General features: G+C 36.1%; 1 protein-coding gene across 5 annotated transcripts in view; it reads left to right on the top strand.

Annotated features, from left to right (window-relative positions):
• ARL13B (ADP ribosylation factor like GTPase 13B) overlaps positions 1–24,311 on the top strand; it is a 52,119-nt gene extending 27,808 nt beyond the window's left edge. For 3 of the 5 annotated variants that reach the window (XM_065638590.1, XM_065638578.1, XM_065638618.1), the window contains 7 exons: positions 6,984–7,089; positions 10,837–11,039; positions 13,946–14,042; positions 15,264–15,495; positions 15,973–16,089; positions 16,555–16,623; positions 22,277–24,311. In XM_065638590.1, the coding sequence (XP_065494662.1) occupies positions 6,984–7,089; positions 10,837–11,039; positions 13,946–14,042; positions 15,264–15,495; positions 15,973–16,089; positions 16,555–16,623; positions 22,277–22,353 (901 nt within the window). In that variant the 3' untranslated portion in view covers positions 22,354–24,311. Of the gene's footprint in view, positions 1–6,983; positions 7,090–10,836; positions 11,040–13,945; positions 14,043–15,263; positions 15,496–15,972; positions 16,090–16,554; positions 16,624–18,906; positions 18,951–21,012; positions 21,036–22,276 lie in introns of those variants that run through there. The other 2 variants (XM_065638599.1, XM_065638609.1) reach the window with 2 other exon arrangements.
• Positions 24,312–26,626: the final 2,315 nt, after the last annotated feature.

Raw genomic sequence — 26,626 nt, 5'->3', positions numbered from 1 at the left:
TTTGATGGTGGGTTTTTTCACCTATTAAACCAGAGATTTACTGTCAGTAGTGCTCTTCAAGAGACCTCAGAAATGAGCAGTACAAAGAAGTAAATGTATACGTTGTAGATGCCTGGGCTTATTTGTTTATTTCCAGCAAGAATAGTACTAGAAATCAGCACCTTTACTTAATTAGCTGGTGCAAATATGATGGTCACTCATAGGTCACAGAAATCCAGAGAGAAAATCATAATCTCCTCTGCCAAAAGAACACATAATTAAGGTCCGTACATTGATATATGTTTTAATTCAGTATTTGAAAATAAATTAGGAGCAAGAGAAAGGACTGCAACAGAAGAGAGGACAGATAAAATTATTTCTATTTAATAGGATATATAGTTTGAGCTCCTAGTTAATGACTTTGTATTGCTATAAATCAGTTTCAAGATGTTTGTCTTCCTGACAGTAGAATTGCAGGCTCAAAATTTGTACTCTGCAGCATCCCACCTACTTTACATTGCCATTTCATATCTGTCAGACCGTGTAGCTATGTATCACAGCCTTGGACCTCACCTGTAATAAATGTAACAATTCCAGGCAGCTTTTTAAAAAACGTATCTTATAGGCAACTTTGACTAAATAATGTTTGCCTAGGTGAAATAGAGTATAAGAAAATAATTCATATGTACAATTTTTAACAAATCTTGTACAAAAATAATATGGCAATAGTATTTATTGTCATTGCTTTTTGAATTACACATCTGGAAGCTGAACATAAAGTTCTTGATGTGAGCTCAGACATGTCTTTGGATGCAGCATCTTTGATCAATAAGCATGATTAAACTGAGTGTGTCAGAGAAATATGTTTTCAATAAATAGGAATATGATTCAGACCTGAGGTGAGAATGAGGCCACTTAACCAAAATGAAAAAAATTATAATTGTTGAAATTCTTGTGACCACTTCAAAAGGTAATACAAGAATGAAGTTGCTCTAGAGTTGCCTGGAGATATTATAAACAACTTGAGTTTAGAATCTTATTTCTAACTATTCTCTTAATTTAGTGTGACCTGGAGGAACTGTTGAGGGAAGAGGTTGAATAAGAGAAATCTCTCTTATATCTCCCTGCAACTGCAGAAAGCAAACTCTTAATTGATATTTGCAGGTGGATAATCTTGTAGCACTTTATTCAGCAGTTTTTCATTATAGTTTACCCTAATATTCAAAGGATTGCTTTGCATGAGGATTGAAGGCATGAAAAGCAAACTAGAAAAATGAAATAAGCCAGTTTATTTGAGAAAGAGCTTAGTGTCAATCAGTAAAAAGTTACTGATGGGTTTGTCAACAATGCAGAAAGTGCAGGGGTTTAGAGTGCTAAAGAAGAATGTAGATTAAGATCTGCTAACAGCCACCATTTGGATTATTTCAGTGGAGTTAAAGCTTTTTAAGGCAATTTCCAAAAAGTCTGTGGAAAGAAGTGTCTGGATCTTAATCTTAGTGCCTTATGGTCTCCATGGGAGGACTGAAACTGTTGGCTAGTTCTCCTGTCTGCTTCTTTGTTAAAAATAGCAAGAATTTTGTCTTCTGTGGCTTCCTCCAAAAGCTAATGAACAGCCCATAATTGAAGAAGAACAGACAGAACAATCTGACTTCTTTCTGCCTGTTTGTGGATCAGGAGTTTAACTTTCATGAATGTTAACATAAGCAAATAATAAAGACACTAACAAACCTTTTCTTGCTATTTCTGCTGAGGCCTCTCTTTAGGATAAAACAACCTACTGAGTACTGTCCACAGGATTGACCAAGAAAAAGTTAGTAGATGAGAGAGGAAATTTCTGAAAGAAAAAAAGGTAGGACAGCATTTTAAAACAGAAGATTGACCGTGGGGTGAAGAACACAGCATTGTTCTTTCCTTTGTGTAAACTGCTGTTAAATTCAAAGATTCTCTGTTTTCCCAGGAATGGTGATTCAGTCACTCAAAGCTATGGCTTCTTGAAGTAGCCTTAAAGGCTAATATTCTTGATCTTCAATAAATTATTCTCATAAAGAAACATTTTCCTTAAGTTGCTTATAATTATGTTGATAGTTCTGATACTGTAATATTTTGACCTCAGGGATGCTTTGCTCTTCATTAATTTTTATAGCCACCATGCAGGTTTGACACAAGATTTTGGGTTTATGGTAACGTATTCTGATTAAACTTAACCACAAAAGTAGCATCCCTGAGACACTTTTACGGATTACCCCCACACACACACAGCATGTACCCTCTACAGTATTTAGTTTTCAGTGTTTTGTTACTGTATGACACTCTCCACAAGTGGAAAGAAATGTGCAGGTTGGGATGTAACAGTGTTTAAAAAAAACCTCCAAGTCCACAAAACAAGAAAACACACATATGTGCATGCACATACCCTCACACAAAATACACGCTTCTCAAATAAACCCTTTCTGTAAAACTTATTGGATTTTTAATGAAAGCTGAGATGCAAATGTGCCAGTTTTATACTGGATTTTTTTCACCAAATCTTTTGGATTGTAAACTAAACTTTAATATTGGGGTTTTTTTTTTCCTTTCCCTAGTTGCTCAGTAGTTTATATTTTAGAAACAGGCCAAGGAACACACATAGTTCACATTCAGACTTTGTTTTTCTCTGGCATGTCTCCTGGCTTGCAAGAGAAATATTGTTACTGAACTGTAGATGTCAGTTGCGCCAATGCACACATACACACCCTTTCCACATTGTTTCCCATGACTCTTAAAAGAAAGTTCAAAAGCTCTGTAGCTGCTTTAAAAAATCCTACTTGATGTAAACACAGTTGATGCCTACATATTATTTAAGTAACTTTGTTACACTAAGAAGGTTCCAAATACACCTTATGTGAAATTGAAATAAGCCAGCCATGATTTTATTAAAGTTTCTTACTCAGTCAACTTAATGTATTAAAGCAACAGACGCTCTCCTGTGGTTTCAGGTATGTTTTGATTTATACCTACTACAGTTTTTTAAACATGAGAAACTGCTATGTATGAAGTTCTGCTGGTTTGGAAAATTAAAATCAAGGTCTATCCTTTGAGATAACTCTGACATATTCCCTAAAGAAGGAAGTTTTGTGCATAAAACATGCCTCAAAACCTAGCATTCCTCTGCATGAGCAACAGAGCTCTGAGACTACATTCACCCAGAGAAATATCTGATTCTTTGCAGGGTAGACATCCATTATTTGTACATCTTGACACTTAAAAGCATTTCCATTCTAAAGCACACCACACTACACAGACTTTTTCTGGTATTTGCAACTTTACAAACATTAAGGAAAAGAAAAGTCTTTACCTTTTAATCTTGTGGTGGTGGCTTTCTGTTTTATCCTTTACTGAGAAACTCCTGACGGGAAGCTTCAGTATAATCTGAAAAACATTGTTTAGAATATTTGCCTAAGTAACGTGCCTTGAGTAGCATTCCATTCAGTATTTTCTGCATGCCTTCTGCTTCTGGTTCTTAAATAATTGTCCAAAGGCTCATCTTCGGGAGCGGTGGTGTGCGAGAGAAGCTGACTTCTGCTGCCACGGTAGGCAGGCGAAGTGATTACTTTCTGCCTGGGGAATCTGGTTCTGCCTGTTTGAAGCCCGGCCTCGCTGAGAGGCGGATCGGATCGGATCGCTGCTGGAGCTGCCCGGGAGCAGGAAGCGTCTGGGAGCAGCTCCCCAGGTAGAGAGAGGCCTTGTGAGCTGCAAGTGGGGCGCTGCCTCCCCGCGAAACACAAGCCCAAGTGCAGGGATCGCTGCCTTCTACTCTGAAGCACAGAGGAAAAAGGAAGCAGGGCTAGGTCATTGGTGCGTTTACCTGAAAGGGGGGTGAAAAAATCCAGCATAATACTACCCCATATCACAGTTAGTACCTTAAAAATATTTTTACTCCATTTATAAGTTTGACCTAAAGGCTGGAGTGGAGCAGGGGTGTGCAGCAGGAAATGTGTGACCTGTGCTATACGACTTCAGCTCTTGGGGAGCGTAAGGTGCAGATAGCTATTTGGATAAGCTACTTTTCCAGATAACAGCACCTCAGCTGTATTTTTTTGAATACAGTCAGTATTGCAACAGAAGTGCTGTGGAGAAAATGGAAGCTAATTGACCAAACAGACAAATCTTACTCCTTTCAAGATATTAGAGGTTAAAAATCAGCAGCTACTGCAAGTTACAGGACATTAGTGTCACACTCCCGCTGAGCTATGCAGCTTACCAACATTTTATTCTGCTTCAGCTGTGCTTTGTAGAATGTTCAGTCCAAAAACATAGTAAATATTGCAGTTATTTAATCTTGAGGTGAGAAAGGAAAAGGCTGTGGCAACAAAGTTAGTGTTTGGAAATATTTTCTTCGGTTAGATCTAGATAGGATTTGACAGCACTGCTGAGGAATGCTTTTTGAGGCTAGGGTGCAGTGCAATAAGATTTTCAGATTGTGACAAAGTTAGGTTAAATGAAAAAAAAAGTGGATATAATTGTGTCCAGTCTTTTAATTACTTTTTATAGCTTTCTTGAATTTCATTACAGTTTTTCACTGCTTAAGCTTTGGGCCCTGTTTCATAGCCAAACCCTTCAGAAGACATTACTTGTCCTAGCTGGCTGGCGAGAAGGAATACTACCAGAGTATCACAAGCATACGGAAAATGTCACAGGTCCTATGTATGCATTGAACAACAGTTAGGGATTCTCTGCACTAAATCATAGTACAGAGTACTGTAGAGTTACTTTTTTGTTGAGAAAAGGGAATGGATTATCAAAGCAGGGTGGAGGTGGGAAAAGCCTTGTTGTGCTCTTTCTGTCTCTGCAGGCAAGTCAACAGAGTTGATCCTCAATAAGATGTTGGGGATTTTTTCCCAAAGCTGATGATAAGTTTGTGAACCTTTTGGACTGCAAATCATTCTTAAGACTGATGAAGAACGAGAGAGAATGAGTGTTTGAGAAGCACCTGTCTTTCCGTAGTCTCCTTTGTAAACTCTACTTAAAAGGAAAGGTTAGATAATGAATCATAGCATGTGAGGATAATGGTGACAAGAAATGGGTTTTTGAGCTGTAGATGCAACACAGCTTTTTTTTCTAATGTCTCTTTGCAGTTAAAAACTCTCTTGGGAGTAAAATAATTAAGAACTGAGGCTGTAATACTGTGATTTTGGAAAACGCGAAGGAGTAGGATCTTAGATCAAACTAGAGGTGCTGACAAGTTCTGCTAACTATGGAGTGAATTCCTACTGTTGTTAAGGAGTATGATAAATCCAAAGTACAAATAGCCTAATATTCCCTAAAAGCCATTTCATGATGACTTGAGATTTCAGAAAAAAGGCTATGATATCTGGTTCCAAAACCATCTGCTGTTGTGTTAATGGAAGCCAAATATTTGTGATTTTATCCAGAAAATTGATTCGGATTTCTCTTGCAATAGAGGGCTTGCTAAATTTCAGAACATTAAAATCAGATTGTATTCTTATACTCCAAAATGGTCTACACTGGTTGAAAGCAAACAACACCAATTGTCATGCTGAAAAATAGTAGCTTTGAACAGGAATAGTTAGTTGGTAGTGAAATATTATTTAATATCTTTTCAGAGTTCCTAGAGATTTACCATACTAGCTTTTAATTAAAAATGAGTAAGGAGAAATATATCGTATTGTCACCAAGAGTTTTTATGGAAGGTGGGAACAGCTCTTTTTCAACTTGACCCCTTTATGAAGTCTTCTTTATTCCTTATACAACTCCGAGACCCTCAAGAAACGTGAATTATTTCCTGTGTGTTCGTCTCTTTTTGTCATTTTTATTTGTCTGTTTAAAATACATATATTGTATTTCTGTCTAAATGTCTCCATTTGTTACTAAAATTTGCTTGTAAGTGAACTTAGAAAATCGTTGACCAACATGACAGCAAGTTTACTTTTTTAAGTGTCTTCTTAGGGAATACAACTGCTGGGTTCACACATTCCTAAATACTTAGGTAAACTTATCTTGTTAGTCTTTTTCTGACATTTTCTACACATTGCTTCATGTATACTTTTCCTTTGTTTCTGACAATTTACCCCTTTCTGTATAGAATATTTACTAGGATAAATGCATGTTGCATTTATCAGGGAATGACAAGTTTTAGCCTGTTTTCCTAAAGGAGTGAGGCATACATACATGATCGTGATGCCTATAATCCATCCTACCTTCCTAGATATTGACCAATTTAAATCCATTTTAATCAAGGAATTGAGGTCTTTAGGATAGTCAAGTTATAGACTGGATGCAGTTATGGAGTATGTGGGAGACAAATCTGATCAAGAACAGTCCCCCCAGAAATTAAGATGTTTATTTTCTGGAATCTCCTTTGCTACTGTGCCTCTAAGAAATAAAAAAAAGATGACACTTGATTTTACAAAATACTTATTTTGTCAGCTATGTGTTTCATATACCTTTTTTTTTCTTCCGTCTATTAAATAATAAAGTATCATTTTTGGAGCCATTCATGCAAGTTCCTCCCTCTGAGCTTTGAGTTTTACTTACGAAGAGCGGGTTCAAAGCATTACAGATGAAGTTGTTTGACATTGGAGAGAAGTTCTGGATAGTCAACGGACTTGAGATGATCACAAAGCAGTATCAATATTATGTGGGGAAATGCACATGGGTTGGGAAGTTGCAAAGTTCTGAACTTTGATTCATAAACTCCAACAGATAGTGCTGAGTAGCTTTAGATGTAGAACGGCACAGTCTTTTACATCCATCTTTTTAGCTGTAAAATATAATTGCTCTGTCTATAGGTGCTTAGTAATTAGTTAATATTAGTATCTACTGAATGCTGTGCATGGACTAACACATTAAAGTGAAAGAAAAATAAGAATTAAAGCTAGAACCAAGCATTTCTCTTTAATTTCTCCTTCTTCCCCTTCTTCCTACTTTTGTTCAGAAACAGCTTTTGGAGATGTGAGAATCTGTCACATCAGGGTGTTCAGTGTTTCTGTTGATCTTTTCTTTAGGCTGGCAAATAAGCAGGACAGAGAAGGAGCTCTGTCAGAAGCAGATGTAATCGAATCCTTATCTCTGGAAAAGCTCGTCAACGAACACAAGTGTCTATGTCAAATTGTAAGTATCTTCTAAGATGCTTCATTTTCTAATATTTATGTAGTACTTGTAATAAGGTGGGGGATTGTGCCACATAGTGTAAAACTGAAACTAGAACCCTGCAAGCACAGCAAATATACAGTACATAAATCTGTTTTGCAAGCAATTCACCTTGACATTCTGCTTATGGATCTGTTGAAGAAAACTTTATAAAAAGGTTCTCATAGCATTCCTGCTGGTCCACTCTGAAACCATGTAAGAAAAATTAATTACTGATGTGGTTTAAAACTTGTTTAGTTAGACAGCAAGTTTAATACTCAACCTTTTTTAAAAAAAGAAGCAGGAAATGGAATTTGCATATGTTGGTGTTCAAGAAGGACCACTGTCCACATGTGATGTTTGCCTCGTTTCTGTTTAAAGTTAAAACCATCATTTAGTGTGAGTTACCATCTGGCAAACAGTAAGAACTTAATCCAATTCCTACTGCATCTGATTCCCAGCACAGTAGTCTTCGAAGAATGCTGTTAGAGCTGGTTAATATCTGTCCTAAAACAGTTATTTTACTACATTTCAGATGTAGTATTCAGTCATGCTAAAAAAACATGCCAAAACACAAAAGCTGTATGAAGGCTACTTAATATTGGTCACTATTTCACATAATTTATCTAAATCACTAGTACTTGATGTTTTCTTTAAGCCTTTGTTTTAATCAACCAGTTTGTTAGTTAACTATTTGTGAGGTTTACTTTGTAATCTTTTCCTAATTGCAATAAGAAACATTTTAAAATATGTTGAGAGTTTTGCTATTATTAACTAAAATTAGAAGGCAATTTTGCAAAACCATTCCCTCTGGTATTTAGGTTTTAAAATTTTAAAAACACTTCTAAGTCCATAGGGAGAGTTGCAAAATTCATAGGGTGGTAGATATTGCTATTGTTTTCTCTAGAAAGTTAGATTATAGCTGAGCATAACTATGTTGATTATATCATGACTCTTTGAGGACTTTTCAGTCAGTGCATTTTGCACTATGCATATAGGAATCATAAAAATTGCAAGTTCACTCTCTTTTTCTGAGATACTTCTATGGCAAAAATATTTTCTTGCAAATCATTGTAAATATGAAAGACCTGAAAGATTCTAGTGTATTTTTCCAATACTTTAGAATTATTGAATTTATGATACATTTCAGTAAAATGCTGTTCTCGTTCTTCATTTATATCTTGGGTGTAATCAACAAAGCAACTAGATCGCATACTCGTAATCATTTTAGCTGAAAGCAGCTGAGCGTCTTTTATACTCAAATGGGCAGCTGCTTTACTAGGCTTATTAAAGGTAAACATGGTCCAAACGTATTTCAGTACAATGACTCATGGGGTGAATTTAAACAAGGGCATTATGAAACAAGATGGTTTAACCCCAGCTGACAACTAAACACCACGCAGCTGCTTGCTTGCTTACTGTTGGTGGGATGAGGGAGAGAATCAGGAGAGCCGAAGTGAGAAAACTCATGGGTTGAGATAAAGGCAGTTTAATAAGTAAAGCCGTGTACGCAAGCAAAGCAAAACAAGGGATTCATTCAGCACTTCCCATGGGCAGGCAGGTGTTCAGCCATCTCCAGGAAAGCCGGGCTCCATCACACATAACAGTTACTTGGGAAGACAAACACTATAACTCTGAATGTCTCCCCCTTTCCTTCTTCTTCCCTCAGCTTTATATGCCAATCATGATGTCATATTGTGTGGAATATCCCTTTGGTCAGTTGAGGTCAGCTGTTCTGGCTGTGTCCCCTCCCAGCATTTTATGCACTCCCAGCCCTCTTGCTGGTGGGGTGGCACGAGGAGCAGAAAAGGCCTTGACTCTGTGTCAGCAATGCTCAGCAATAACGAAAACATCCCTGTGCTATCAACGCTGTTTCCAGCACAAATCCCAAACATAGCCCCATACGAGCCATTGGGAAGAAAATTAACTCTATCCCAGCCAAAACCAGCACAATTTTATAGCTGAACTACAGTAACAATAATCTTTGTGCAAATCTAGAGGAAAATGGCCCCAGTGCTGTCTGTCATTTTATCCTAGTCTTCTGAGAGAAACAAGGTATTATCGCATATACATCTTCTCCTTGATCAAGTTCTGCTAGAGGATATTTAGTGTTCTGTAGTGAACGACAGTCATATTTGAAACTTCATTTAGATAAAGTAGGAATGTATTAAAATGCGAACTAGGTGTGGCACTCTGGGAGCACATAACAGGTTGGAATTTTTTTTTTTTTCTGTTGTAAATAGTGCATACCATATCTGACTATGGTGCCATTTAAATGCTTGTCAAATGAAGAGATAACACAGATAACTTTTAGGTTTTGGTATCAGAGAGTTAGGTTTTTTTAATCTTTCATCGCTCATGGACACAAATCCTGAAGACAGTCAGTGCGAAATATCGTTTCGTCATGTCAAATATATAGAATTGTAGAATCACAGAATCAATTTGGTTGAAAAGACCTTTAAGATCATCGAGTCCACCTGTTAACCTAACACTGTCAAGTTCACCTCTATAAGGACCTCATCTATGTGTCTTTTACATAGCTGGATCTATTCAGTTGTTATTCAGAGAACAGTTTAAGAGACCCATACAGTGCTCCAAAACATTCTGGAAAAAAGTTCTGTAGAGATCATGAGAGGTCATTTAGTCCTTTTCCATGTTGTAAGCTAGAATCGAGCCATATATTTTTTTTTTTTCAATTAAAGCTGATTATACTTGTCTTCCTGACTATGAACATGAAAAGCAAATTATTATTTTCCTATTTGCAGTTAAGCCTTATGTTTTTGAAGGCTATTATCGTATCTTCTTAAAGCTTTCTCTTCTTAATAGAAGAAACATTCCTGTGTCTTCGACATTTTCTTACCAGATGTGTGTTCATAAACAATTTTGTCTGGTTTTTCTCACTGTGCTCCTCATGATTCCTTCCAGTCAATCCACTTCCTTGATGTGTTACATCCAAGCTAGATAAAGTGTACCAAACTAATTTAACAATGGGTTTTTACACCCATCTTCCAACAGATTTGTGTAGATCACGTTTCTCTTGCTTGGTGATGAGACTATCACAAAAGAAGTTTTACTTCATTCAGGCACCACTATCCGCAGTACCTTTTCTGAGCTAAAAAAATGAATTGGTTTGACAGTTTTTCTAAGAAATACACACTGGATTTTTTTTTAATCTCCTAGGTGCTTATTAATAAGGTCTAACATTTCTTCTATGAACTGAAGCTAAGATGATTCTCTTGCATCTCATTTTTTCAATGTTACTAGATAAATGTAATATAGGCGATTAAAAAGCAGCAGCAAAACAGAACATACATATTGGAGGTTGATAAATTATATTTGTATATAGATACATAGATACAGATGTGTATAGAAACAGGTGTGGATATAAATGTATATACACGTAGCAGGTGTATATGTAACAGGTGTGTGTCTATGTAACCAATGTATATATCTATATTTAGAGACAGACATGCAAATATGTTTTTCTGTGCAGTACTCTAGTATTTTTGGAAAAGGACTGGAAATAGTGGAATTTGATAGAACTAATGTGATTTTTATCTTGGAAAAAAAAAAAGCACCTAAATGTATAGAATACCTCTATGCAAATTTATTTCCCGTACTTCTCAGTGTTTTGCAGGCTTCACGGTAAACAGTAGTTGATTTCTTGTTTTCAGTCAAGAAATATGATCTGAACTGTGAATTTTCTCTTCCTTCTCCCTATATTTACAGGAACCTTGCTCAGCTATCATGGGCTGTGGGAAAAAAATTGATAAATCGATAAAAAAGGGTTTATATTGGCTTCTACATATCATAGCAAAAGATTTTGAAGCCTTACATGAGCGCATCCAAAGAGACACTACAGAACAAAAAGCATATGAAGAACAAAATAAACTAGAACGAGCTGAACGAGTGAGAAGGATACGAGAAGAAAGGTATTCTCTCTGTAATTTCTCCTACCTCTCCTTTCTCCATTACTGTAAGACACTTGATTCATAGAGCTGTACATAGAGCTTATAGGAACCAAACTATCCAGTATTTAAAGCTTACAAGCCAAGAGCCTCCATATTAAAAACAGGGAATTGAATGCTGAAGCCTTTCTTTAAGACATACAAGGTTTTTTTGCCTGGTTCATCACAGAATCACAGAATGTTAGGGATTGGAAGGGACCTCAAAGTCCAATCCCCCTGCTAGAGCAGGAACACCTAGGTGAGGTTACACAGGAAGGCGTCCAGGTGGGTTTTGAATGTCTCCAGAGAAGGAGAATCCACAACCTCCCTGGGCAGCCTGTTCCAGTGTTCCGTCACCCTCACTGAGAAGAAGTTTCTTCTCAAATTTAAGTGGGACCTCTTGTGTTCCAGCTTGAACCCATTACCCCAGTCATCCTGCTGTCTACCAGGACCCCCAGGTCCCTTTCCCCTACACTGCTCTCTAATAGGTCATTCCCCAACCTATACTGGAACCTGGGGTTGTTCCTGCCCAGATGTAAGACTCTACATTTTCCTTTATTATATTTCATTAAATTTTTCCCTGCCCAACTCTCCAGGCTGTCCAGATCTCGCTGGATGGCAGCACAGCCTTCTGGCGTGTCAGCCACTCCTCCCAGCTTGGTGTCATCAGCAAACTTGCTGATAATACACTCAATTCCCTCATCCAAGTCGTTGATGAATATGTTGAATAATACTGGTCCCAGTACCGACCCTTGAGGGACTCCACTAGATACAGGCCTCCAACCAGACTCTGCCCCATTGACCACTACTCTCTGGCTTCTTTCCTTCAGCCAGTTTGTGGTCTACCTCACTTCATCCTCGTTTTTAATTCATTCTATGCTTGAAATGTACCATGAATGAGAATTGCTAGGTAGTTGTGGAATAAATGAGACTTCGTTAATATAATTGCACAGGAAGCTAATCTAAAAAAAAATCCTGTCATTTAATCTAAAGTTAAGTTCTAAAATAAACTTTTATTAACTTAAGTTAGACTTTGTAACCCATATGTGAATATCAAAGACTAGATGAGAAACTTTATTCAACACGATTGCTTAATAAACTTCAGGGTATCCAGCAGGTGAGGCATGGAGGGAGTTAAGATGATGCAGGGAAGGGAAGCAGGACAAGTGATTTATTACTTTTCTTCAAAGCCCTTTGTGGTCATCAGCAGCCCACCATGGTTCCTGTTAGAGACTGATACAAATCGTTTTACAGGGGCATTCTTACGAATTGCACTCAGCACCCCAATCCCCCCATCTACCTTATATATGCAGTGATTTGAAAGTCTTAGTTACTGTGAGAAGTAAGTGTGAAGCTACTGCGAAGTGTCTTGGCTTGTACTCTTGATAATTTGGTTTACTTCAGCGAGTAAATTGCTTAAGCACATTTTAAACACCTGGAATTTGATGTGGTCTTCATACATATTTCACAAACTTGCAAAAAAGTTCATATGCTGTAGTCTGCCAGATGCCTCTGCATAGGCAAAACCCTCTTACTATATTGGATTGTGTTGGGGTGATGCCATGTTGAGAGGTATAGCTTTGAAACGTATCTCAAAGAGATTTTCTGATGATATGAGCATTTTCCATATATTCTGCTCCTGCACAGTGTTCCTGCACAGTGTTCCTGCACAAATACGATTCCTTGATTGTATTTGTTCCTGGAAAAATTGGTTTGGTCTGAATTGGATTAAAGTTTTAAAAGTTTTGCTGAACTCTTTGTGCCTTAGAGGAAGCTAACTAGTAACTTCTGCTGGTTTTAACTGTAGCTGAAGGCTTGTCTCAGATATAAGAGATGGGATTAACTCTTTTTGCTGTTTTGCATCAGATCAGTTTACTGTAAGAAGCAAGTTATTCTTGATTCAAGTGTAATTCTGTTTCATTACGTGTTGTAATAATTTCCCAGACTGCTTTTTGCTCAGATTTGCTTCCCTGAATGTTTTCTCAAAGTTCATTTCCTCCACAATATGTTAGTAGTAATGATCTTGTTCCAAATGGAAAACCAGAGAGAAGTAGTGCCAGTAAGTGTTAACAGGGTACTGTCTATTCCTTCCGAGCAGTGTGGTTTCATGGGTAGATCAGTGACCTCCTTTTCATTCCAATCTGTGCCTCTGAACAACGGGGTTACTTCCTTCCTCAGTACTTCCAGCTGTAAAGTAGGTGTAACAGTGACTTCCTATGCACCAGTACCATTAGCTCAATTGATAAAAAGTGTTGGATGAGCACATATACTTTAGTAATGATATATTATTTAATACATAGTAATTTAATATTTCTTACATAGAGATCCAATACATAAAAAATAACTAGTCCTAGTGCAACAAAAGTATACTGGGGATTATGTGTCCTCTGTGTCTTTCTGAACTTTTCTGAGTCTAGTTGAAGCAAATATGATTCCCTAACTGTTACCACATAAACTGAACAGTCTGGCACTAAGTCTCTCTTACATGTATTAAGAAGAATCTAGAATTATGAGAAATGTAGGTGTATTAAAAATAGAAGAAGATGTTTTAGATAGTCTGGTTCCCCACCACATAGATTTCTTTTTTAAACAATTGAGTATCTCTGCCATAATATATGCTTGTGCTTTATTGTTGTTAGCTTGTCATTGTGATTTCATGTTTCAATGTTTTTCAAAAGACAGAAGCATATTGTAAAGATCAGCTGGCATAAATTGGAAGACGAGTTAGATGACCTAATAAGTGTTCTCTGTTATGTAAAATTTATGGCTTGGCTTCTTCATAATTCTTTATTTATCCTTCCTCTTCTCTGCCCACCTCTTCCCACTTTCTCCCAAAACAAACAAACAAACCAACCAACCACTAAACCAACAACATAAACCCATCAACAAAGGAAAAGAGAAGAAGGAAGAAGTACACCTGATGAGGAAGACCCTGAACCTGGGAACTGTGAAAACCCTTTCCAGCCCATATCTGCTGTAATCTCTGAGGTATGAGAATATGTGGAAATCTGCATCGTTTTAGACCTACCACTAACCAATGTCTGAGAGGTAATGAGAAAAATGGTTCATTTAAAAGAATTGTTTTAAGTCTGTCTGTCTGTACAGCATTTTTTTTTATTTTCTGTTTTAATCTTGGCAGTCTTGTTTTGTCTGCGTTGAATCAATGCTTTCATGTTAAGAAAATCCCCTATTATTAATTTGTGGACAAAAAGTTTTGTAGACAGTAAAATAAAGGTATAGTAAACAGATGACTGAACACATTTCCTAATTAAATTATTGGATATTCAGGAGTGGAAAACATTGAAGTTCTGTTAGTTTCTTGTAAAGTGATATAAATATATAAAGTCATATAAGATATAAAGATATAAAGTCATATAAAATCTCCCTGACTACTTCAGCTATTTAGATTTCTGAACATAACCTGTCTTGTGTTGAAAACTGAGACAATTGAGAAGTTTTCCTAGCTCTGAAATATGAAAAGCATATTAATATATAAAGTTTCCTTAACCTGGGTTTCTGAGTTCAGGTAGTTGTTATTTATTGTACCATATTTTTTTATTCAGTCGACTTGAGATAGCACAATCTCAAGACACACACAAACTCTCAGAGACTTTTCCTGTAAGTAATTCAAAGATTTGTTTCTCTCCAGGACAAATGCGCTCATATCCATATATCTTGTAAAGTCAGCTACATGCACAATAGTACACTTTATAATAACATAGTAAGAAGAGAAGGGTATAGCTGAGTATTGCAGAGACAGTGATGTAGTGATATAGAACCTGTGAAACAGCCTATCATTGAGTCTGTATGACACAATCTCTATTTGACCAAATTATGGTAGCACTTTCTGGATACTTAAACTCCGTGCATATGTCTTTCATTTTAATTAAAACATTAAAAAAACAAAAGATAAGTGAAGAGGAAGAAATTAGGATTTTCTCACCTTTTGCTGAGGACTGTTGATGTTGTTTATATTGCTAGCATTTTTTGTTATCATATGACCAAAAAGAAAGCAAGAAATCAGACTATAAACCTAAAGATCATTTATTTTGCAGTTAATCCTTCCCCCCGCCCCGCCACCTTCTGGACAGCAAATTGAAAATTTAATTTCTTCATTTATTTGAAAATATTTTCTATGCTAGAAATGGGACAGAAAAATATCATAGAAATATTTTGATTGTTATAAAAAAATCTTATACTTTTTGTTAGAACGAAAGGCAAATTGAAAAGGAAAAGAAGCGGCAAAGGTTGGAGACTGAAAAGCCTACTATTGTCTTGCAATCACAAACAGAGCAGGAACAAATGGATGCCCAGCACTTATCAAGTCGCAGTAGCCAAAATACAAATGATAGTAGAGTAGAAACATGCAATTCTACAACTGCACAGCTTTTGCAGCACGAAGAAGAGAATGGGCAGCAAGCTTCGCAATGCCTTGACTCAGGTAAAACTGCTTCCTTTTAATGTATCACTGAATGTTATTTTTCACATAGTTCTTCCCTCTCTGTATAATTTTTCATTATACTACATGTCAATTTAATCTGTAGAAAACCTAAAAATGCACCATTAGGTTTTCGTATTGGTAAACCTGCTTCGTAAAAGTGCATGTTTGTTGGTGTGACTGACACTGTAGGTGAAATTAGGTTCCTTTTTATCATAATCAAACACATGGTCCACTTTCTATCGGTAGCAAGATAAGTTGAATTTCTATAATAAAACATAGTTTGCATATATTTTATGCTTACAGTTTATTTTCTGTAGCAAAATGTTGTATAAATTTTACGTTTCACATGCTTTTCTGTATAAGTTCGGACTGAAAATGCTGATGCATCTCACCCCAACAATTGTATTAAAAGATGATCTAACATAGTCTCTGAATATAATTGTATGATATGTACTGCTTTATTTCTGTTTGATATAGATAACAGTAAGAAAAAAAATAAAAAAACAAAATTAAAAAGAGGCCACAGAGTAGAACCTGTTAATACAGAGGATGCTGTTCCCAAAAATCCTACACCACCACCAGCTCTTCCACCAGGTAAGTGTACTAACAAACAATAATCAATGCCTCAATTTGTGGTTATTAAACCTTTAAAATGTTCATTTGTGAATGATGAAACTGGTATGATCTTCATAGAAAGATATGCTACTAAATCTTACTCTCCAGGAAATCTTGGATGCAGTTTGTTACTTTATGGTATGAACTTTCAGCAGTATTGATTTGAACCATTCTGCAGGGTGGTGGGGGAAGTATTATTTTCACACAAAGGGTCAGAGCCTTGACTACACCCTGATGAAAAACTAATTAAAAATATCCATATTTTTAACAGTAAATCAATTTATTTTTAAACTATTTCATCACTATTCACCGTATATACAATCTGTTACGTACTTTTGGCATTTCTAAATGCTTTGATTTTTCCTAAAGAGAACTGGCTTCTGTATTTTTCATCGGCATCAAGTGCAGTCGTGGCGTGTTTTGACTGTCTTTGTTTTCCTTTAGTTGGCTGGGGAACTCCCAAACTTAATAGACTTCGAAAACTTGAGCCTCTTGGTGAAACACATCATGCTGGTAACTGAAAATATTTTGGGTTTTGTACTTTTTTAAAGCATTCTCCATTGTTCATTCACTTCTACATTCATTTCATTTCATTTCCTTCTTCATCTTTTTTAGTTTCTTAATGCCAATATTCATTGACTAAGAGCTAACCCATTTGCTTAATAGAAAGCATCTTTTTGATTTTTCAAGTCTTTTTTTTTTACCAAAAAGAATAATTCTCTCAGATTCCCTTATAAAGTGGCATGTGATATCAGAAGCTATTAATGATCTGAAATTATCTGCATGGCAGCATGCACCTGCATACTATAATGTGCCATATAACAAAGAGAAACAGGATGAGTTACTTTAAGAGTCCAAACACATATTGCATTCAAAATGAAACTTTCAAAGTGTAATTCCATTGTCCTTATGTAGACAGTTCATCATTATCTGATGCAATGGAGTTGGGTTACCTGAATACTGGAAGAAGTCTGAGGTATTCAACAGAGATGATACTGCTGAAAGACCTAAGCAGGACTGCCGAGGTCCAGCAGGGCTTATTAGTTTGGGATCCATCATGGCTCTTCCACATCTAGGCTGGTTCTGTAGTAAGCTGTCAGTTTGTTTCCACACTGGTCTTATGATGGGACGTGGAAGTGCTAATCACTTTTCAATACTGAATCCAAATGGACCGCATGTATTTCTAGAGTTCTGGAAACCATAGCCCACATCCAGATGAATTTGCTGTGTCTAAGCTGACTCCTTGTGTTGCCTCTTGAGATAGCCTATAACTTCTTCTTTCCGCTGCTACTGTTTCCATATGGTTTTAAAAAAATAGCCTGTAAGATTTTGGCATTGATTTGGGGGTCTTATGAGAAGGAAAGCTAAAGACATGTGGGGACCTCTGGATTAAGTGCATTATGTTGGCAACTCCAGCTGAAGGACTGCAATCCCAGCTGTGATGAAAAGCCCAACATAAATTTGATTGCAGAAGTAGTGAGACTTCCAACTGAAAACTAGGTTATTGGCCTGCAAGGAGAGGAGTCCACGATAAAGCTTGGGATCTGCTGCTTTGCCTGATGAGCCAGTGTCTCTGACAGTTCACAAACTGATAGGAGAAATAAGTTTGATAACTGGAAATGTCAAGGTGTAGTACATAGATTCTTGATTTCTCTCTTCAGTAATGACTATTTTCTACAGAGGATTGTTTTTCATATGCTCATACTGCATCTTTTTCAGTTTTAGATGATAATTTCTTCATTTTTCTTACATTTTTATTTTTCAAATTTTGAAAAGACAAGTGAATAAGGAGGCATACAGAGTAATGTGAGATGAGGATAACCAAAGCAATGGGAACACTTATACAAATTGAACAAAGAGAATATTAATTGAGGAACCTATAGAGAAAAGAACTCAGTGTGGCCCTAGTGCTTAACCCTGACTTGAACTGATTGTGCTACTATCATGTAGAACAGCACCCTCTGGACATACCTGCTTGTCATGGTTTGATTGCAGGGTGACAATAAAACCGTGGCAGATGTATTGTTAACCTCCTCTCCCCTCCTTCCCCCTTCAGCCCCTCCCTCGTGCCCCTTCCCACTAAGGACAGGCGATTGGGAGGGAAAGAAGGACAGAGAGAAGAGAGTTGGAAAAAATTAAAAATGTTTTACTAATGCTACTGATAAAAATAGAGAAAATAATACAAAATATACAAAAGCAATCTTGAAAGTCCCGGCAACTGCTGCGGCAGATGTAGGGCTGGCACCCGAAGTCCTGGACTGGACTCTGCTGCCAACCGGAGCGGGATTCAGTCTGTCACTAGGCCTCAGTTTGCAGGGACAACTCGCAAGGTCCTCTCCCAGTGTCGGCCATAAGGAAAAGGGACGAGATCCTTGTGATCCCCCACTTTTATATGAAGTATGACGTGAATGGGATGGAATACTTTAGTTGGTCAGTTTTTCAGTTCACCTCCTGCTTGCACATCTTGTGAGATGCATCATTATCAATGACCTCGCATTCCATTGCTATGTCTACCAAAACATGTACCTAACTTTCAGGAAAACTGCAGTTATTTAGAAGACTTTAGCTGACAGGGAAATTCACTAAAAGAGAAACTTGTTTTTAACAAAACCAGGACACTGCTGAAGTTCTGAAACAACAGAACATGGAGTCTCTCTGCCAAAGAATCAAAATATACCTAAAGATGAATTAAGATATCTAAAAATTAGATATTTATTTTTTCACAGGAGCGTAATTCATGTGCATAAAATGTAATTTGTAGTCTTAATCGTAAAACCATCTTGCTCTTTTTTTAAGGCACATAGAGAGAAGGCGGCAAGAATGAAAAGCCAGATGAAGAGGTAGGGAGGGGAGGGAAGGGAAAAGGTGATACTCAATTTTTATCTATGCGTAAGGGATATGTTGCATTTTGTAGCAGGAGCATGGGTGGGACAGAGGGAAAAAAACTGCTAAAGGTAGGTTTTCTATTCACAGGTGCATAAGTTAGTAACCTGAAATATGTGTTAATTTAGTCCATTTTAACATCAGGATAATAATTAAAGTATTTTGGAATCTAATGGTGGAAAAGATGTTGGTAGGGGAACGATCTCTTGAGCAGAGGTGTAACCATTGAGATCAGAGGAAACCTGTTCAAAACTTTGCAGCTGAATTCAAGATATTGCCTGGTCTTCACTGAGATATGTTTTTTTTCAATAATTTTGAAACGCTCACAAGATTCACACAGATACAAAAAATCCTGAGAAAGCAAGAAAGCATCTATGAGGAAAGTGCAATTTCTAAATGAAAAAAGCTCTTTAAACTCATGATCCAGCATTGTAAAATCTTTAGTTAGGTCTTGATATCAAAGAGCATGATATTAGTTGTTTTGCATAAAGCAGTTGTGTTTTTTTGTTTTTTGGGGGGGTTTGTTGTTGTGTTTGTTGTTGTTTGGGGGTTTTGTTTGTGTTTTTTGTTTGTTTTTTGTTTGTTTGTTTTGTTTTTAACTCAGACCATTTGGGAGCCATAGAAATATAGAATCATTTAGGTTGAAAAGGACTCTTAACACTGAGTTCAACCGTTAACCTAACACTGCCAAGTGCATCTTGCATCTTGCACTGAATTTAGCTTACTGTCTTGTCCTCGCCCGTTTTCTGTCACACAACAGTGTTTTTCAATGAGTTTTTCCATATTTTGTAGGTGGAGAACCTACTCCTGCTTAGAAACTCATTCAAGTTTTCCTAAGACCAGTGGAGCCTACTTTTGATCCATTTTTTAGAATATTCCCTGAATTGTATCTTTCTGGAAACCAAATTATTTTGGCTGTCCCTTCAGCAGAGAAATAAATCATTTTGATTATTGTGGTGCTTTTTTTTTTCCAGCTTTGCCCAAAATTCACTGTAAAGGTGGTTTTAAAAGTTTTTCAGGCATTCAACTTTAGTGAAAATAAAAAAGACCTGGTTTCCTTATTGCTTTCATTATATGAATGTCTTGAAGGCACAATTTGCAGTGAAAAAGTATTTTTTTAATTTTCCTTTACTTGGGACTTTAATAAGGCTTTTTTTTTTTTTGTGGGACTTTTGGATTCTCTGAAGTACACTGTTTTCTATAGCAGTACTCTATTCTGTTGAACAATTTGCTTTGACAAACTGTTATTGGCCAAGTGGCTGAAAAGTCTTTGTGTATGGGGCAAATGAGCACCTACATTCATGGAGACCAGGCTGAGAAACCTCAGTTTCAGTAGGATGCCCAGTAGATGCTTTTGTCAGGACTCCAGGTAAAATTGTTAGTGTCCATAAGGGCAAGGAAAGAAAAAAATATTTAGCAGTCTGCTTTTAAAAGTTTAAGGAGCTTTGGTTATGTGTAGAGGTTATTTTCAGGAGTACTCTGAAAGTCTGTGTCCAAGAGTGTATCAATGAATCATTTAATAGCTCCTCAACGTAAGTCAAGAAACCCCCTTATGCTTCAAAACAGATACAACTATTTGTAGCGTTGATTTCTGGTAGTTCATGGAAAAACACAGGAACAGGTGTTTTTCAGTATTCCCATGCATTCTGGTACAGGTCTTTGTCAGTTAGGATAGCAGTTATTCTTTTGGTTTTGTCTTACAGTCACAGATATGTGGTAGACCTTGCTGCCAAAATATATAAAATTAGTGTAGTGTGAGGTTGAAACAACTTCCAGAGGTCTGGTTTTTAATTCTAGGTGTTCTCAGAGACATAAATCTGTCTCAATGCTTTAATGTGCAAACTGAAAAATGTAGTGTTAGTGAGCAAACTGTTTAGTATATACATACTGAGTCTTTTTTGTGTCATTCTTAGAAGAGAACATTATGTTGGATGTTTAGGCAGAGTTAACAGGTAGTAGAGTCAATTATATAAATCTTTAATGATACACTTATTTCCACTAAAGACTTCATTTTTCCAGTCATGCTAATGATTCCAGCACTACATGAGATAATGAGCGTCTATTTATTGTCACTGGAGGATACATTTGCAAGAATGATAAACCTCTCTCATTATAGGAGGTAAAATTGTCTGCCAGTCCTAAAGTTGTCTGCCAGGCCTCACGAAACTGGCTAATAAAAACATCCGTTGTACAGATTTTCATTTACCCTGTAATCATTTCTTACAGTTTTGTTGCTTTTCACATGCTCCTGTAACACTGAATTAGCTCTACTAAGATAAATTATTTACAACAGTAATATAAAAGTGTTGTTATTTTACTGATTTAAATGTAAGGATAACTAAAACCTTGTTCCTACAGACGTACACAGATTAAGTCTTAGAGTAATGAAATACAACTTGGTTTTGTTAGTTTTAGCTGAGGAATGCAATTTTAACACACGTTATTGCATATTTACAACAAGCGGAATATATTTTTCTTGGAAAATTATGATTTATTAGAGCTGAATTTTGTGTTGGCAGGCCATCAAGGCTTTGCTGGGGAGAAGACTGTCTGTATAAACAAAATGGAGATTTGAATGCTTCAAAAAGCTGCTTTTATTTTTTATTTCTATGCGTTTCTTACCATCTTTCATATTACTAATATTTTGTTTGTGAAGTGCTTTGCATGTACCATTCTGCATGGTTTTTTTTCATCAATTACAAATGTTTGAGAGTACCTGTTACTCTCTTTTGATGTACTTAATAACTTTGTCTTGAACACTTTTACTACTTTAGATTCCTGTATTGACAAAATGTTGCACTTTTATCTAAAAATTCTTAATGTAGTTCTTTTAGAAAGTTAGTATGGCTTTCAAGATAGATGCATAAATGCTCCCAAAAATTTGGATGCTGCATAGCGTTAAGTATCACTTAAAACTTTATTGCAATGTAGATTTGACTACGGCAACATTCAAATTTTGATACTTCAGTTTTTCAATTGTTAGTTGTACACTTTGGATGTCTCATTTCCTATATTTAGTGATGTTTACAGATTACCTTGGGGCTTGATCTTGCAAATGCTGATACATGTGTAACAAAATATAATTAAACCTTATTTTAGCCAATACACCCCCAGGTATTAATTAGCACCATGTCTGAAGTTTGCTTGTAGGAATAAGCTGCAAACTTGTAGGCTACCTAGCTTTTATTAAGGAAGCAAGAATTTACCTGATTTAAACAGTGTGTAAGCAAAGGAGATGGTAAATGACAGATTAATGTGTTTTTCTTTGACATTTCTTACACAGATTTCTATGGGAAGTCTCTGCCCCCGCTGACTATACGCCAAAGACCCAACGGTGATACCCATGATGTCATTGCTTAACTGGATCACAAATAGCATTTAAGAAACATTATCCAAAAAATTATATCAGAAATATTTTTTGCCCTTGAAGGAAAAATTTAAAAATGAGTGTATCAGTTTTTTGCAAAGCAACTTGGTGAAAATTAAACATGGAGGTCATTCTGTTGTACTTAGTTGATCAGACTTTGTAATTTACTTTTCACATCACCAGCTCTTCTTCAGGATTTAGCATGAAATCAAGAAAGGTCTATGTGTCTATGGATGCTCATAGGAACATGGTATCAAATATTTATTTGGTTTACTTGTGAAAACAAATAGCTGTAAACCTGAAGAAAAATACCTTCTAGATCACATTATACTGGATTGTATGTTCACATCAAGACCTTTCTCCAGGTGCTGCGCAGTGGTCGGTAGTTTTGCAGCTAATAAATGGCTCTAACGCATTTTCTAAGATTCATGTATGATAGGGTGAATATAGGAATGTTATGTAACAAATATTTGAGTATATTTTTCTAACTTTTTATAAAATTATTTGAAAGTTTGAGTCGACATACATACTTACTACCAACAAAATGATACCTAGAAAGCATTAGAATGCTGACAGTCAAACGCATACAAGTAGAGGATGTTTGACTCTTACATCTCTCTTAGAGTAGCAATACCTCTTATTAGAGATTACATGAGCAGATGCATATTTTGTATTTCTACCAATTTGAAGAGGTGAGGAAGGTAGATAGGGAAGTTAAAGATCAATACATTTTATACAAAATTATTCTATTTGAATTGTATGAAAGTTTTCTTATGTGTTGTTTTCTTTGTTTTGTTAACTGAGTTGGGCATAGGTAATCGGTTGAAAAAATATTGTATTGTCTACTGCAACATACAAGAAAATTGCCCGTAGTGAAAGTTTTGCACTAATTCAGTCACCAATTCTGATGGAAAACTGAATCAACCAGTATGCAGATAAGGTCCAGCACTTTTTAATCTCGATAACACTAAAATACCATCTCAAAAACAAAAGAAACCCCAGGTTTTTAAGGACTTATATAATACTTCCACACAATATGTTCCATTTACATAAAAAAAATCACATACAAGTGATACATAAACAACAAGGATTACAGTCGGATATATTCCTATTTAAATATTTATCCTCTTAAACTGAAGACAGCCATTGGTATATGGGTAAATGTATATAGTTATGGTACCTAGTTACACCAAGGATGAAAACCCCATTCAAAAGTTTTTTGAAGAAGCATCACTTGATGATTTTCTGTTATGCACTCAGTCTTCCATAACATGGTATTACCAACAGATTTTAGATGATGTTAAAATAATGCAATGTATATATTCAGCACTTTGACATTAGAAATCTTTGCCATATACCCCTTACAGCAATGAGTTACACAAATTATATACACAAAATTAAATTATTGCCCAAGATTTTTAAAGACTATGTTGGGAGTGGGCGGGGAATCAGTCTTAAGAATATTACATTTGGAATGAGCAGAGAGGAATATTCCAAGTTTGATAGTTTAGTGTCAGGATGAAACAAATTGTATGTGACTGTCAGCATGAGAATACTTTTGTTGTATTCAAACACTGTAACATGGTCAGTTTGATTATTCTCAGGATTTAGTCATTTTCACTTCAAACAAACACAATATTAAGTGGAACGGGGGAAGTTTATGTGTGCAATCTCAATCTTACTATCTTTAGCTTAAATTTTTTGGCTTAAAGGCTCTACTTTTGCAGGCTTATTTTTTTTACAGCCTCAGTTTCTAGAAATGTATTTCGTTTTTATTCTGACACTTATCTAAAATAAATTAATAGAAGTCTTTATTAAAAATAAATACTGCTGTGGAAACAAAATTTGAGAAACCGAAATGGAAGATGTTGATATTTGTATATGAAATGTGTATTGTTTGTGTGGACACATGTATCAGTTTTGTTTCTGCTTTTAAAATAAATTCTACCAATATGTGACCAAAGTACTCAAAAATGTCTCTATAATTATTTACTACAATAGTTTTTTCGGTAATGTATTTACATATATTTACCTTTACTTTTTATTTGCTCAAGATGACATTTATGTATAGAATAAAACTAATGCACAGCATCAACTTGTTTCCCATATTATCATAAATTTTCAAATTTTTAGAAACAATTATAGACATAAATGCTTAATGGCTGCAAGTCTTATTTACATAGCTAAAATGTACAAAATAGAGACCATACTTTTACAACTACAATGTGGTCAAATTTACAACATATTGATAGATTTGCACTAGGTTACGAATATATGTATACATACAAAGTGCTTTGATAGTGCACTTTATGTTTGAGAGGTAATAAGTTGTACATTTGTAAGTTGAGAGGTAATATTTATATAATAATAATTATTGCATGAATTAGAAGATTTCATTAAGTTCTGATGCTTTTTGTTGTCAAAACCATCACTTTGAAAACGTATCAGTGCATTCAGCTATGAGGTTTTGTAGTTAAGTACGTGAGTGGTAAGAACATGGAAATATGCTACATAGGCAAAACATTTTGCATTATCTATGTGCAACGTTTTAAATACATTTCACACAAAACATGTTAAAGGTAAGTTAAATGGATCTTCTAAGATACAAGTAGCAATTTTCATGAGCTGAGCTGATGTGAAAGATAGTCAGTGCTTCAAAATAAGCCATTCTCTAGAATCCACAGAAGAACCTTACTCAGAGATGTAAAGGTTTTAAATAGAAAATAGTAACTATAATCGCATTATTAAAAGTAGGTATATTTGATATCCACTAGGTTTAGTTTCACATCTGTGACGTGCTCTCTCCATGTAAATAATGCACAGTGAGGGACACTCATTGAGGTGAGACAAAAGCACATTTTAGAGGAAGCTATTTGGTAATCTTGTGAGACTTCTATTTCAATTCCACAGTCCTGATGAAGTATTAGAAAGCTTTAAAAGAATTACCTGCAACAGACAGGTGGTGCCAGCTTTCTAGAGGCTCTCTGGAGAGGCCTGCTTACGAGGATTGAGATAGAAGTACCGAAACACCCGCAGAGGCCCACCAGGTACTACATCCCAATAGCATTAATTTACATGATCTTCTAATCTACGTATTTTTTATCCTAAAATCCATGTCATCCATTAATTTGATCTTCATAAATCCTAGGAAGCTTTTGTGAGATCTGTCCTAATATAACAATCAGGGATAATATGTTTTCTTGTGTATTTCTAAATTATTATATAGTAATGAAGAAGACTCAGAATTTGTCCTTGCTCCAGGAAGCTGTGGACACCTGAAACTGAACAGTCAAAGCCACAGTAATGGCCTGTCTTTTCCGTTTGCTTCGTTTGGATAGTGTTGACGTGCCAGTGGTATATTTCTGAATATTGACTTGCTAATTTTAAGACATTTCAGCCATCCTCCACTCTGAAAGTTATCAGGGGCCAACAGGATCCAACACTGTGTCCTCTGCCTTTGCTTTCCTGAATGCAGGGACACGCCTAGAAAACCCAGGTTTGAAATAATGTGACTAACGTTTAAAGAAAATGCGTTAGCTTGAGAGAATTGTGGACTGAGGTTGTAGTGGAGTTGTGAAATACAACGGATTTTTCAGAAATGAGATACAGCTTGTGGTTTAACTGAGCATCCAGGCATGCAGGTGGTCACTTACCGTGGCAAGTGTAGTTGCTTAGGTGACAGAAATTGCATCATTTTGGATTGCTTTTTATTAAGAGGAAATGCCTTTCAAAATGTACTGAAGTTAATTCCCCCAGAGTCAATCCATCTCTTCAATAGCACGATAGAGATACAGGTTGCAGTTGCATTTTTACTGGTTTTTTGTAGTTTCTTTGTGGTCTTGGTGTTGCTAGTGCACAAACTATTTAACTGAAGTCCATCCTTCTGATGTGTTGCAAATCTTACTGGTTTCAGACACATTAAGAAACACTGATGGCACCTTCTATAAGTGGGATACTACTCTGTATTTAGAGGAAGGCAACTCATTCAGCATATATTTTGTACAGTAAAATTCAATCATTGTATGTATTTCCTTTTATGTTATTGGTCTTGGCAGAATTACATCCACAGAGCACTGCAGTTTTTACACCAGTTTGGTTCTGTGTCTTGTGGTACAACTCATTTATAAAAAAGCCTTTCTGGTTTCCGTTTACATTTGATAGGTAGGACGTCTCCATTTTGCCTGCTGGCTTTTTGTCAGGATTCCGATTGAAACATTTTAAATGAGTTTTCAAGTTTGATGAGAATTTGCAGGAGATTTGCATAAA

The sequence above is a fragment of the Caloenas nicobarica genome, chromosome 1, assembly GCF_036013445.1.
Source record: "Caloenas nicobarica isolate bCalNic1 chromosome 1, bCalNic1.hap1, whole genome shotgun sequence".
NCBI classification, from domain to species: Eukaryota; Metazoa; Chordata; class Aves; order Columbiformes; family Columbidae; genus Caloenas; species Caloenas nicobarica.
Note: the sequence above shows the minus strand (reverse complement) of the source record. Positions and strands in the feature narration are given on the sequence as shown.